This window comes from Nerophis lumbriciformis, linkage group LG17 (assembly GCF_033978685.3).
Source record: "Nerophis lumbriciformis linkage group LG17, RoL_Nlum_v2.1, whole genome shotgun sequence".
NCBI classification, from domain to species: Eukaryota; Metazoa; Chordata; class Actinopteri; order Syngnathiformes; family Syngnathidae; genus Nerophis; species Nerophis lumbriciformis.
Window position 1 is genome coordinate 40,712,537 of NC_084564.2, and position 13,951 is coordinate 40,726,487.

The following is a 13,951-nucleotide window of genomic DNA, read 5'->3' on the forward strand; positions in this document are numbered from 1 at the left end:
GACTGACCTATCTGACTGTTTTTTTGACATTGCCTTTAGCGCAGTTAGATGCGGCTTATAACACGGGGCGGCTTATAGGTGGACAAAGTTTTTAAATATGCCGTTCATTGAAGGCGCGGCTTATAACCCAGGGCGCCTTATGGTGCGGAAAATACGGTACACATCAAAACGCCTGCGGCTTATAGTCGGGTGCGGCTTATATATGGAGCAATCTGTATTTTCCCCTAAATTTGGCTGGTGCGGCTTATAGTCAGGTGCGCCTTATAGTCCGGAAATTACGGTATGTATGTGTACACTACGACATGACCGCAGTGGTAGTTGGAAATGGCGGCTCTGAAACGGCTCCCTTCAAAGTTGACACTGGTGTCAAGCAGGGCTGCATCATCGCACCAACCCTGTTTGCTATCTACATCTCAGCCATACTTCACCTCACCAGTCAAAACCTGCCTGAGGGAGTCCAGTTCATATACCGGACAGACGGCGGGCTCTTCAACCTGAGGAGGTTAAGGTCAAAAAGCAAGGTGCTTATATCCTCCATTACAGAGCTTCAGTACGCAGATGACAATGCTCTAGTTGCTCATTCTGAGTTGGACCTCCAGAACATCATGGATGCTTTTGCCAGAGCGTACCGACTCCTGGGACTTGACATCAACATAAAGAAGACCCAGATCCTGTACCAACCGGCCCCTGACACACCCTCCCAACCCCCCACAATTTATGTGGACAACAACATCTTGGAAAACGTGGAGTATTTCGCTTATCTTGGCAGTCTTCTTTCAAAGAGAGCTGTCATCGATGCCGAGATCCACCACCGCATTGGTTGTGCCAGCGCAGCTTTTGCTAAGCTCAAGAAAATAGTTTTTGAGAATCGGGTCATCCAGACCAACATCAAGCTTCTTGTATATCAAGCTGTAGTTCTGCCCACTCTGCTCTATGGGGCTGATAGTTGGACCACCTACAGCAGACACCTGAAGGCTCTGGAGCAGTACCACCAGCGATGTCTCCGCAAGATCCTCAGGATCAGCTGGGAAGATAGGCGTACCAACATTAGTGTTCTGAAGGAAGCTAACATGCCCAGTATCACTACAACTGTCAGTCGGCACCAGCTGCGATGGACAGGCCATGTAATTCGCATGCCAGACAGTCGCCTTCCAAAACAGATGTTGTACGGACAACTGACGGAAGGACAACGCACCCAAGGGGGGCAGAAGAAGCGGTATAAAGATAACCTCAAAATCCATCTGAGGAAATGCTGCTTCAACCTCAACACCTGGGAGGAGACTGCCCACCAGAGGGTTTTGTGGAGAAGGATGGTCCATGAAGGCACAGCACGGTTAGAAAAGGACCTCCACCGTGCCGCGGAAACCAAGAGGCAACAAAGAAAGGAGAGATCCACTACCAAAACAGCTCCTCAGACCACCACCACAACCACCACTACTACCACGACAATCACGCACATATGCCCCCACTGCAATAGAGTCTGTGGATCACGGATTGGCCTCCACAGCCACCTGAGGACCCACAGATGACTAGACTCACCAACAGGAGGACTATCATACTCGCGTCGAGTGATCGCCAATGATGATGATGATGCTTGCTTTAGTACTATTATCTTGTGTTAATCATATAGCGTTGTTTTTTGTTTTGTTTTTTGTTGTTGTACTTGCTACCATGTTCCATCATTCCATGTATATTCCATCATTTCATGTATATTCTATCCTCTGGACCCCCTGTCAAAAGCTTCTTCTAGCTTATTTGGGGGACCCTTTCACGTACCAACATCTTTAAATGATGATATTTTACTACTATTGTATTTGTTATATGGTATTGTGAATAAACTTGAATAAAAAAAATTGAATAAATGATCCGTTCCAAAAAGGGTGAAAACTACGCGAATTGCAACCTTGTGCAGACAAGATTTTTCGATCGGACACGGAGGAATTAGCGATGTAAAAGACCACGTTGGGACAAAAAAAAACACAAGTCTAATGCCGTTGCTAGTGATACAAGTGGAAAACTTTCAACGTTTTTCGGATTTTAGCCACAAAAAGGTAATGACACCAATGTTATCTATTGGGATTGATTAGTACTGTTATACTGTTAAAAGTGTTGATACTATTTATGCTTTCAAGTCCAAGTTGAAGAAATCTTGTTAAATGTTGACAGCATAACTACCAAAATACAGAAGTATGTCCTTAATATTTTTGCAGTGCTATTTCTGTTGAAAAGTTCAAATGATTACATTAGAGATGTGATGTGCCACTTTTCAAGTGTCTGATGGCTTCAATTAATTTTCATGAATTTTTCATATTTTGAATTCTTTTGAAAGGCTTACAAAAAAAACTACATTTGAATTGTAATTCCATGCTATTGACAGGACTATTAATTTTAATGAAGTTAGCTTACCATGTTTACAGTATGATAATTGTGATAGAAATGTGAATTTTAGGCACAGAATATTTTTTTACAATTGAACAAGGCAGTAGATTATACAAGCTTGGACAGAAAGTTAATAATGACAGCAATTTTTTTTTTTAATGGAATTGTTTAGTACTGTTTTACCATTTGTTTACTGTAAAAAGTGTTTATACTTTCAATGAACAAATTGAAGTCTTGTGAAAGGTTGACAGGATAACTGGCATTAACTGTCAAAATAATGTCAAACTATTGAAGTTAGCTTACAGAATAAACATGTCAATCAACCCATATGATTTTTGCTGTAATATTTTTGTTTTGAAAAGTCACTGTGACTGATAGAAAAGTGATGGTTTTAGCAACATTTTAACCTGTCTTAATGCTAATAATCATTTTGCGTCGGGGGGGCGAAGCCTGAACCCCCCCACCAGGACCTTGTCCTGGACCTACCGGGGCCTGCGGCCCCTGGACCCTGGCTACTAGGTTTTTCTGATTTCAAAAGTTGGTCATGTATGATGTCTTTTTGTTATTTTTTTTTTTTTTGTGATGTGTAATGTCTATTGTTTAAATGTACGGCAGTGACAATGAATTTCCCCAAGGGGACCAATAAATCTAAATCTAATCTCAACTTCACGTCTGCTCTCCTCTGCAGTGCCGCCCCAGATCGCCGGCAAGCCCCGGGACCAGGTCGCCTCCCAGGGGAGGAGCGTCGCCTTCCAGTGCGGCACCACAGGGAACCCCCCGCCTGCCATCTTCTGGCAGAAGGAGGGCAGTCAGGTGAGGAAACGCTGACAGTTCAGGGGCCAAAAAAACACGTTCTTTTTTGTCTCGAAGACGCAGGTTTTTGGAGGGACTCAGGCAGGCAGTTGACATTCGCATTGCACAGCATCAACATAAAACGGAATAGTGATGAGCGGATGATGGGGAGGAGAAGTTAGGGGGAGGATGAGGAAGGAAGTACACCAGGTGTGTGAACCGCTTCTACGGGCGTTACCTGCAGACAAACGCTGCCCTCCTTCCATGTTGCAGTTATAAATAAAAAAGTTGCGCCTCGATTGTGAGAAGCTGCTGTTTGGAATGTTGTCTGCAAGCAAATACACAGTGATTTTTTTATTTTTTGGTGGTGTTTAAGGGATTATCTGCAGCCTTATAACCCTGGTCCTTCCACTGGAGTCTAAGCCTCTTATGTGAATGAAATGGATGGATGTGCTACATCCTCCTTCTTCACCATCTACAGTAACTTCCCTCCCAGTCAGATGGAAATGCTGCGAAACATCTGTCAGCCAGCATCATCTGGATAACGACAAAAGAGCTGTTCACAACCTTTTTATTACCAACGGTGTAACATAGGGTTGTACGGTATACCGGTATTAGTATAGTACCGTGATACGAATGAATCATATTCGGTACCAGTGGACGTGCGGTGAGGTTGATGGCTGGTGAGGCACTGACTTCATCACAGTCAGATTTACAAACATATGAACCCTAAAGAGTATCTTATTCACCATTTGATTGGCAGCAGTTAACGGGTTATGTTTAAAAGCTCATACCAGCATTCTTCCCTGCTTGGCACTCAGCATCAAGGCTTGGAATTGGGGGTTAAATCACCAACAATTATTCCCGGGCGCGGCGCCGCTGCTGCCCACTGCTCCCCTCACCTCCCAGGAGGTGATCAAGGGGATGAGTCAAATGCAGAGGACAAATTTCACCACACCTAGTGTGTGTGTGACAATCATTGGTACTTTAACTCATTGGCGTTGTTAGGCCTATTTTAGGGGGGCTCAAGCCCCCCTAAAATATTCTTAAGCCCCCCTAAATAATTTGGTGTTTTTTTGGTTTTTTTAACAAATAAATGCCGACATATTCATTATAAAGTGGCCCAAATATGAGTTTAAATAAATAATCATATAACCTGTTATTATTCACTCAGTTTCCCCTCACTTCGTAGCGTAAGGTAGAGAGCCCCTTTCGTGCGTCGGTATCCAATCCATTCCACTTGTTCATATAGAAAATGCCCACATCACTCAAATTCCATCCCGCATTTTCTCCGCGACCTTGCTTGCGGTCCTGCGGGTGTACGGAGCACATTATCTTCCTTTACAATGAGTGAAGCTGCACAAAACCTTGTGTGTGCAATTGTAAATCATTTATTTTTTAAGTTTTGTGTTTCTTGTAGAATCTATATAAAGTAATATACATAAGCCTATTGTTAAAATAATGAAAAAAAACATCATTAAATATATTTGTTTTATTGTATTGTTACATTAATAGCTGTTTTATTATTATAGGATGGCTTGTTAAACATTTAATAGGATTTTCAGAGGGAGGAAAAACCAAGACATTTAATATAAAATGTAAAATGAATAAATACATAAAAAGAAAATATATGGTTAAAAGCCATCGTCCCGGGGAGCATTTCATTTCGTCCCGTGCATTTTTTAAAAATAATAATAATAACAATGAATCATTTCTAAGTCTTTGTTAGCCGTTTGTGAAGTTTTGTGCTCGTGCGTAACATTCGCTCGCATCCTGTGCATCTCCTGGGGGCAAAGCCCCCCCTGTCCTTAAAAGCTAGTGACGCCCCTGCTTTAATTTAACTTTAACTTTACACATACAAACTGTAGCACACAAAAAAGCACATTTAATAAAAAAAAAAACGTTATTATGGTCTTACCTTTACTTATAAGTGCGGGAACAGTGGTGTTGGTGTTGGAGGAGTTGTGAATGAATGAAATATGAAATCCGTGCTGCAGTCTGCAGGTGTACCTAATGTTGTGTCCCTGCAGTCGTTCACGGCTCCTCCGGCGCGAGCAACGTTGTTTTTGCACTTTTTGGCTTCTTGTTAAGTGACTTTTTTTTGGGTGGATTCGGTCTTACACGTGGAGGGTTTGGGTGTGGGCTTTGGTTGGTGTGGCGCTCCCGTCGGGGGGTGCAGTCTGCGGCGGAGGTGCCTTAACCGGCACCAGGAGGCGGGGTTACGCGAGCCTCAGCCAGTGCGTCTTCGCAGCAGTTTTATGATTGCTCAGCACAAGAAATACTTTACACACATACAGTTGTTGACTAAATACACCGTACATTATATACCTCAGCTAACTAAACTATGGAAATGTATAATATAATTCATATAGCAATACGGTTTCACTGCACAGCAGGCCAGCAGTTAGCCGAGTCATTGCGCAATCCATGTTGAGGCACTGAGTGACGTGCCTCAACTGGCTGCTGATCACCGCACCGTCTCTTCTCAGTATTTGAACGGCAAATGTGAAAATTCAGCGATTTTGAATAAAAATAATCTAAAACTGGTGAAGTTGAATGGAAAATAACTTTATAGTATAATCACTGGATACATATAACAATTTAATTATATTTTTTTCTTTTTACATTTTTTTTCTTTCCATGACCGCACGTCACTGTTCGGTACTATACTGCCTCTAAAAAGTACTGGCCCCTAACCCCCCCTGTCGTCGTCACGTCGTGTCATTGCTGGTTTTACAAGCATGTTCGGCAGCGCACAATCACAGAGTACTTACAAGCAGACACAGTGTGTAGACCAGGGGTGGGCAATTAATTTTTACCGGGGGTCGCATGAGCAACCCGAGCACTGCTGGAGGGCCACATCGACAATATTTCAATTAAATTTTGCTCAATATTATTTTTGATATACCGTAAGGTAAAAAAAAAAAATAATAATAATAATTTCATTTAACCTAACTTAACTTTATACAAAAGCAGATTGCTTTTGATGGTTTTATTTAAACTCTTAATCCGTAAATATTTATATTAGGCTATGTGAAATGGTCTGAGATGGTCTCAACCCGCCTCGTTACAGTGCGTCGGGAGAGTGACACGTTCTCAAATGCGCCCCTCTTCTCCGGGCATATCAGCGCAACAGAGTCCAATAAGCACTCCTTAAAGGGGAACATTATCACCAGACCTATGTAAGCGTCAATATATATCTTGATGTTGCAGAAAAAAGACCATATATTTTTTTAACCCATTTCCGAACTCTAAATGGGTGAATTTTGGCGAATTAAACGCCTTTCTATTATTCGCTCTCGGAGTTGTGACGTCACATCGGGAAGCAATCCGCCATTTTCTCAAACACCGAGTCAAATCAGCTCTGTTATTTTCCGTTTTTTCGACTGTTTTCCGTACCTTGGAGACATCATGCCTCGTCGGTGTGTTGTCGGAGGGTGCAACAACACCAACAGGGACGGATTCAAGTTGCACCAGTGACCCAAAGATGCCAAAGTGGCAAGAAATTGTGTCATTGCTGGTTTTACGAGCATGTTCGGCAGCGCACAATCATAGAGTACTTACAAGCAGACACAGTGTGTAGACCAGGGGTGAGCAATTCATTTTTACCGGGGGCCGCATGAGCAACCCGAGCACTGCTGGAGGGCCACATCGACAATATTTCAATTAAATTTTGCTCAATATTATTTTTGATATACCGTAAGGTAAAAAAAAAATAATAATAATAATAATAATAATAATTTCATTTAACCTAACTCAACCTAGAATTTTTTATTTATTATTATTTTTTTTTTTTAATACAAAATAAAGCCAACAAATTTAATAAAAAGTGGCCAGAATATAAAATTAAATAAGCATATATCCTGTCATTATTCACTTGCATAGGATTATAAATTGGTCTAGTTTTCCTCGACTTCACAAAGCAAAATAGAGATTATTTAATATCAATCAATCAATCAATGTTTACTTATATAGCCCTAAATCACGAGTGTCTCAAAGGGCTGCACAAGCCACAACGACATCCTCAGCTCAGAGCCCACATCAGGGCAAGGAAAAACTCAACCCAATGGGATGACAATGAGAAACCTTGGAGGGCGACCGGTGCAATGGACGTTGAGTGGGTCTAGCATGATATTGTGAGAGTCCAGTCCATAGTGGATCTAGTATAATAGTGAGAGTCCAGTCCATAGTGGATATAACATAATAGTGTGAGAGTCCAGTCCATAGTGGATCTAACATAATAGTGTGAGAGTCCAGTCCATAGTGGATCTAACAAAATAGTGTGAGAGTACAGTCCATAGTGGATCTAAAATAATAGTGTGAGTGCAGTCCATAGTGGATCTAACATAATAGTGTGAGAGTCCAGTCCATAGTGGATCTAACATAATAGTGAGAGTCCAGTCCATAGTGGATCTAACATTATATTGTGAGAGTCCAGTCCATAGTGGATCTAACATAATAGTGTGAGTGCAGTCCATAGTGGATCTAACATAATAGTGTGAGAGTCCAGTCCATAGTGGATCTAACATAATAGTGAGAGTCCAGTCCATAGTGGATCTAACATAATAGTGTGAGAGTCCAGTCCATAGTGGATCTAACATAATAGTGAGAGTCCAGTCCATAGTGGATCTAACATAATAGTGAGAGTCCAGTCCATAGTGGATCTAATATAATAGTGAGAGTCCAGTCCATAGTGGATCTAATATAATAGTGAGAGTCCAGTCCATAGTGGATCTAACATAATAGTGTGAGAGTCCAGTCCATAGTGGATCTAACAAAATAGTGTGAGAGTACAGTCCATAGTGGATCTAACATAATAGTGTGAGTGCAGTCCATAGTGGATCTAACATAATAGTGTGAGAGTCCAGTCCATAGTGGATCTAACATAATAGTGAGAGTCCAGTCCATAGTGGATCTAACATAATAGTGAGAGTCCAGTCCATAGTGGATCTAATATAATAGTGAGAGTCCAGTCCATAGTGGATCTAATATAATAGTGAGAGTCCAGTCCATAGTGGATATAACATAATATTGTGAGAGTCCAGTCCATAGTGGATCTAATATAATAGTGAGAGTCCAGTCCATAGTGGATCTAATATAATAGTGAGAGTCCAGTCCATAGTGGATATAACATAATATTGTGAGAGTCCAGTCCATAGTGGATCTAACATAATAGTGAGAGTCCAGACCATAGTGGATCTAACATAATAGTGTGAGAGTCCAGTCCATAGTGGATCTAATATAATAGTGAGAGTCCAGTCCATATTGGATCTAATATAATAGTGAGAGTCCAGTCCATAGTGGATCTAACATAATAGTGTGAGAGTCCAGTCCATAGTGGATCTAACATAATAGTGGGAGTCCAGTCCATAGTGGATCTAACATAATAGTGAGAGTCCAGTCCATAGTGGATCTAACATAATATTGTGAGAGTCCAGTCCATAGTGGATCTAACATAATAGTGTGAGAGTCCAGACCATAGTGGATCTAACATAATAGTGTGAGAGTCCAGTCCATAGTGGATCTAACATAATAGTGGGAGTCCAGTCCATAGTGGATCTAACATAATAGTGAGAGTCCAGTCCATAGTGGATCTAACATAATAGTGTGAGAGTCCAGTCCATAAAAAAAAATCTGACAAATCAGTTTGTTCCTTACTGCTCTTACAACATTGGTTTTGTTGCTGCTGTGTATGTAATGTATCGTATTTTCTAGACCATAGGGCGCACCGAATTATAAGGCGCATTAAAGGGGTCATATTTTATTTTATTTTTTCTAAATGTAAAAGACTTCCTGTCAGGTTCAAACACTGATGACATCTATTAAACAAGACAAGAAGCAAGGAATTAAACAGATACAGAATTAAATTTGGCTCAATGAGGAGACCATAGTGGATCTAACATAATAGTGTGAGAGTCCAGTCCATAGTGGATCTAACATAATAGTGGGAGTCCAGTCCATAGTGGATCTAACATAATAGTGAGAGTCCAGTCCATAGTGGATCTAACATAATAGTGGGAGTCCAGTCCATAGTGGATCTAACATAATAGTATGAGAGTTCAGTCCATAGTGGATCTAACATAATAGTATTAGAGTTCAGTCCATAGTGGATCTAACATAATAGTGTGAGAGTCCAGTCCATAGTGGATCTAACATAAAATTGTGAGAGTCCAGTCCATAGTGGATCTAACATAATAGTGTGAGAGTCCAGTCCATAGTGGATCTAACATCATAGTGAGAGTCCAGTCCATAGTGGATCTAATATAATAGTGAGAGTCCAGTCCATAGTGGATCTAACATAATAGTGAGAGTCCAGTCCATAGTGGATCTAACATAATAGTGTGAGAGTCCAGTCCATAGTGGATCTAAAATAATAGTGTGAGTCCAGTCCATAGTGGATCTAACATAATAGTGTGAGAGTCCAGTCCATAGTGGATCTAACATAATAGTGAGAGTCCAGTCCATAGTGGATCTAACATAATAGTGTGAGAGTCCAGTCCATAGTGGATCTAACATTATATTGTGAGAGTACAGTCCATAGTGGATCTAAAATAATAGTGTGAGTCCAGTCCATAGTGGATCTAACATAATAGTGTGAGAGTCCAGTCCATAGTGGATCTAACATAATAGTGGGAGTCCAGTCCATAGTGGATCTAACATAATAGTGAGAGTCCAGTCCATAGTGGATCTAACATAATAGTATGAGAGTTCAGTCCATAGTGGATCTAACATAATAGTGTGAGAGTCCAGTCCATAGTGGATCTAACATAAAATTGTGAGAGTCCAGTCCATAGTGGATCTAACATAATAGTGTGAGAGTCCAGTCCATAGTGGATCTAACATCATAGTGAGAGTCCAGTCCATAGTGGATCTAATATAATAGTGAGAGTCCAGTCCATAGTGGATCTAACATAATAGTGAGAGTCCAGTCCATAGTGGATCTAACATAATAGTGTGAAGGTCCAGTCCATAGTGGATCTAACATAATAGTGAGAGTCCAGTCCATAGTGGATCTAACATAATAGTGAGAGTCCAGTCCATAGTGGATCTAACATAATATTGTGAGAGTCCAGTCCATAGTGGATCTAACATAATGGTGTGAGAGTCCAGTCCATAGTGGATCTAACATAATATTGTAAGAGTCCAGTCCATAGTGGATCTAACTTAATAGTGAGAGTCCAGTCCATAGTGGATCTAACATAATAGTGAGAGTCCAGTCCATAGTGGATCTAACATAATAGTGTGAGAGTCCAGTCCATAGTGGATCTAACATAATAGTGAGAGTCCAGTCCACAGTGGATCTAACATAATAGTGTGAGAGTCCAGTCCATAGTGGATCTAACATAATAGTGAGAGTCCAGTCCATAGTGGATCTAACATAATAGTGTGAGAGTCCAGACCATAGTGGATCTAACATAATAGTGTGAGAGTCCAGTCCATAGTGGATCTAACATAATAGTGGGAGTCCAGTCCATAGTGGATCTAACATAATAGTGAGAGTCCAGTCCATAGTGGATCTAACATAATAGTGTGAGAGTCCAGTCCAAAAAAAAAAATCTGACAAATCAGTTTGTTCCTTACTGCTCTTACAACATTGGTTTTGTTGCTGCTGTGTATGTAATGTATCGTATTTTCTAGACCATAGGGCGCACCGAATTATAAGGCGCATTAAAGGGGTCATATTTTATTTTATTTTTTCTAAATGTAAAAGACTTCCTGTCAGGTTCAAACACTGATGACATCTATTAAACAAGACAAGAAGCAAGGAATTAAACAGATACAGAATTAAATTTGGCTCAATGAGGAGACCATAGTGGATCTAACATAATAGTGTGAGAGTCCAGTCCATAGTGGATCTAACATAATAGTGGGAGTCCAGTCCATAGTGGATCTAACATAATAGTGAGAGTCCAGTCCATAGTGGATCTAACATAATAGTGTGAGAGTCCAGTCCATAGTGGATCTAACATAATAGTGTGAGAGTCCAGTCCATAGTGGATCTAACATAATAGTATGAGAGTTCAGTCCATAGTGGATCTAACATAATAGTGTGAGAGTCCAGTCCATAGTGGATCTAACATAATAGTGTGAGAGTCCAGTCCATAGAGGATCTAACATAATAGTGTGAGAGTCCAGTCCATAGTGGATCTAACATAATAGTGTGAGAGTCCAGTCCATAGTGGATCTAACATAATATTGTGAGAGTCCAGTCCATAGTGGATCTAATATAATAGTGAGAGTCCAGTCCATAGTGGATCTAACATAATAGTGTGAGAGTCCAGTCCATAGTGGATCTAACATAATAGTGTGAGAGTCCAGTCCATAGAGGATCTAACATAATAGTGTGAGAGTCCAGTCCATAGTGGATCTAACATAATAGTGTGAGAGTCCAGTCCATAGTGGATCTAACATAATATTGTGAGAGTCCAGTCCATAGTGGATCTAATATAATAGTGAGAGTCCAGTCCATAGTGGATCTAACATAATAGTGTGAGAGTCCAGTCCATAGTGGATCTAACATAAAATTGTGAGAGTCCAGTCCATAGTGGATCTAACATAATAGTGTGAGAGTCCAGACCATAGTGGATCTAACATAATAGTGTGAGAGTCCAGTCCATAGTGGATCTAACATAATAGTGGGAGTCCAGTCCATAGTGGATCTAACATAATAGTGAGAGTCCAGTCCATAGTGGATCTAACATAATAGTGTGAGAGTCCAGTCCAAAAAAAAAAATCTGACAAATCAGTTTGTTCCTTACTGCTCTTACAACATTGGTTTTGTTGCTGCTGTGTATGTAATGTATCGTATTTTCTAGACCATAGGGCGCACCGAATTATAAGGCGCATTAAAGGGGTCATATTTTATTTTATTTTTTCTAAATGTAAAAGACTTCCTGTCAGGTTCAAACACTGATGACATCTATTAAACAAGACAAGAAGCAAGGAATTAAACAGATACAGAATTAAATTTGGCTCAATGAGGAGACCATAGTGGATCTAACATAATAGTGTGAGAGTCCAGTCCATAGTGGATCTAACATAATAGTGGGAGTCCAGTCCATAGTGGATCTAACATAATAGTGAGAGTCCAGTCCATAGTGGATCTAACATAATAGTGGGAGTCCAGTCCATAGTGGATCTAACATAATAGTATGAGAGTTCAGTCCATAGTGGATCTAACATAATAGTATGAGAGTTCAGTCCATAGTGGATCTAACATAATAGTGTGAGAGTCCAGTCCATAGTGGATCTAACATAAAATTGTGAGAGTCCAGTCCATAGTGGATCTAACATAATAGTGTGAGAGTCCAGTCCATAGTGGATCTAACATCATAGTGAGAGTCCAGTCCATAGTGGATCTAATATAATAGTGAGAGTCCAGTCCATAGTGGATCTAACATAATAGTGAGAGTCCAGTCCATAGTGGATCTAACATAATAGTGTGAGAGTCCAGTCCATAGTGGATCTAAAATAATAGTGTGAGTCCAGTCCATAGTGGATCTAACATAATAGTGTGAGAGTCCAGTCCATAGTGGATCTAACATAATAGTGAGAGTCCAGTCCATAGTGGATCTAACATAATAGTGTGAGAGTCCAGTCCATAGTGGATCTAACATTATATTGTGAGAGTACAGTCCATAGTGGATCTAAAATAATAGTGTGAGTCCAGTCCATAGTGGATCTAACATAATAGTGTGAGAGTCCAGTCCATAGTGGATCTAACATAATAGTGGGAGTCCAGTCCATAGTGGATCTAACATAATAGTGAGAGTCCAGTCCATAGTGGATCTAACATAATAGTATGAGAGTTCAGTCCATAGTGGATCTAACATAATAGTGTGAGAGTCCAGTCCATAGTGGATCTAACATAAAATTGTGAGAGTCCAGTCCATAGTGGATCTAACATAATAGTGTGAGAGTCCAGTCCATAGTGGATCTAACATCATAGTGAGAGTCCAGTCCATAGTGGATCTAATATAATAGTGAGAGTCCAGTCCATAGTGGATCTAACATAATAGTGTGAGAGTCCAGTCCATAGAGGATCTAACATAATAGTGTGAGAGTCCAGTCCATAGTGGATCTAACATAATAGTGTGAGAGTCCAGTCCATAGTGGATCTAACATAATATTGTGAGAGTCCAGTCCATAGTGGATCTAATATAATAGTGAGAGTCCAGTCCATAGTGGATCTAACATAATAGTGTGAGAGTCCAGTCCATAGTGGATCTAACATAAAATTGTGAGAGTCCAGTCCATAGTGGATCTAACATAATAGTGTGAGAGTCCAGACCATAGTGGATCTAACATAATAGTGTGAGAGTCCAGTCCATAGTGGATCTAACATAATAGTGGGAGTCCAGTCCATAGTGGATCTAACATAATAGTGAGAGTCCAGTCCATAGTGGATCTAACATAATAGTGTGAGAGTCCAGTCCAAAAAAAAAAATCTGACAAATCAGTTTGTTCCTTACTGCTCTTACAACATTGGTTTTGTTGCTGCTGTGTATGTAATGTATCGTATTTTCTAGACCATAGGGCGCACCGAATTATAAGGCGCATTAAAGGGGTCATATTTTATTTTATTTTTTCTAAATGTAAAAGACTTCCTGTCAGGTTCAAACACTGATGACATCTATTAAACAAGACAAGAAGCAAGGAATTAAACAGATACAGAATTAAATTTGGCTCAATGAGGAGACCATAGTGGATCTAACATAATAGTGTGAGAGTCCAGTCCATAGTGGATCTAACATAATAGTGGGAGTCCAGTCCATAGTGG

General features: G+C 40.4%; 1 protein-coding gene across 3 annotated transcripts in view; it reads left to right on the plus strand.

Annotated features, from left to right (window-relative positions):
- The window catches only part of LOC133614888 (roundabout homolog 2), a 398,279-nt gene that overhangs the window by 216,798 nt on the left and 167,530 nt on the right, over positions 1-13,951 (plus strand). For all 3 annotated transcript variants that reach the window (XM_061973251.1, XM_061973250.2, XM_061973252.1), the window contains one exon: positions 3,068-3,192. In XM_061973251.1, the coding sequence (XP_061829235.1) occupies positions 3,068-3,192 (125 nt within the window). The remainder of the gene's footprint in view (positions 1-3,067; positions 3,193-13,951) is intronic.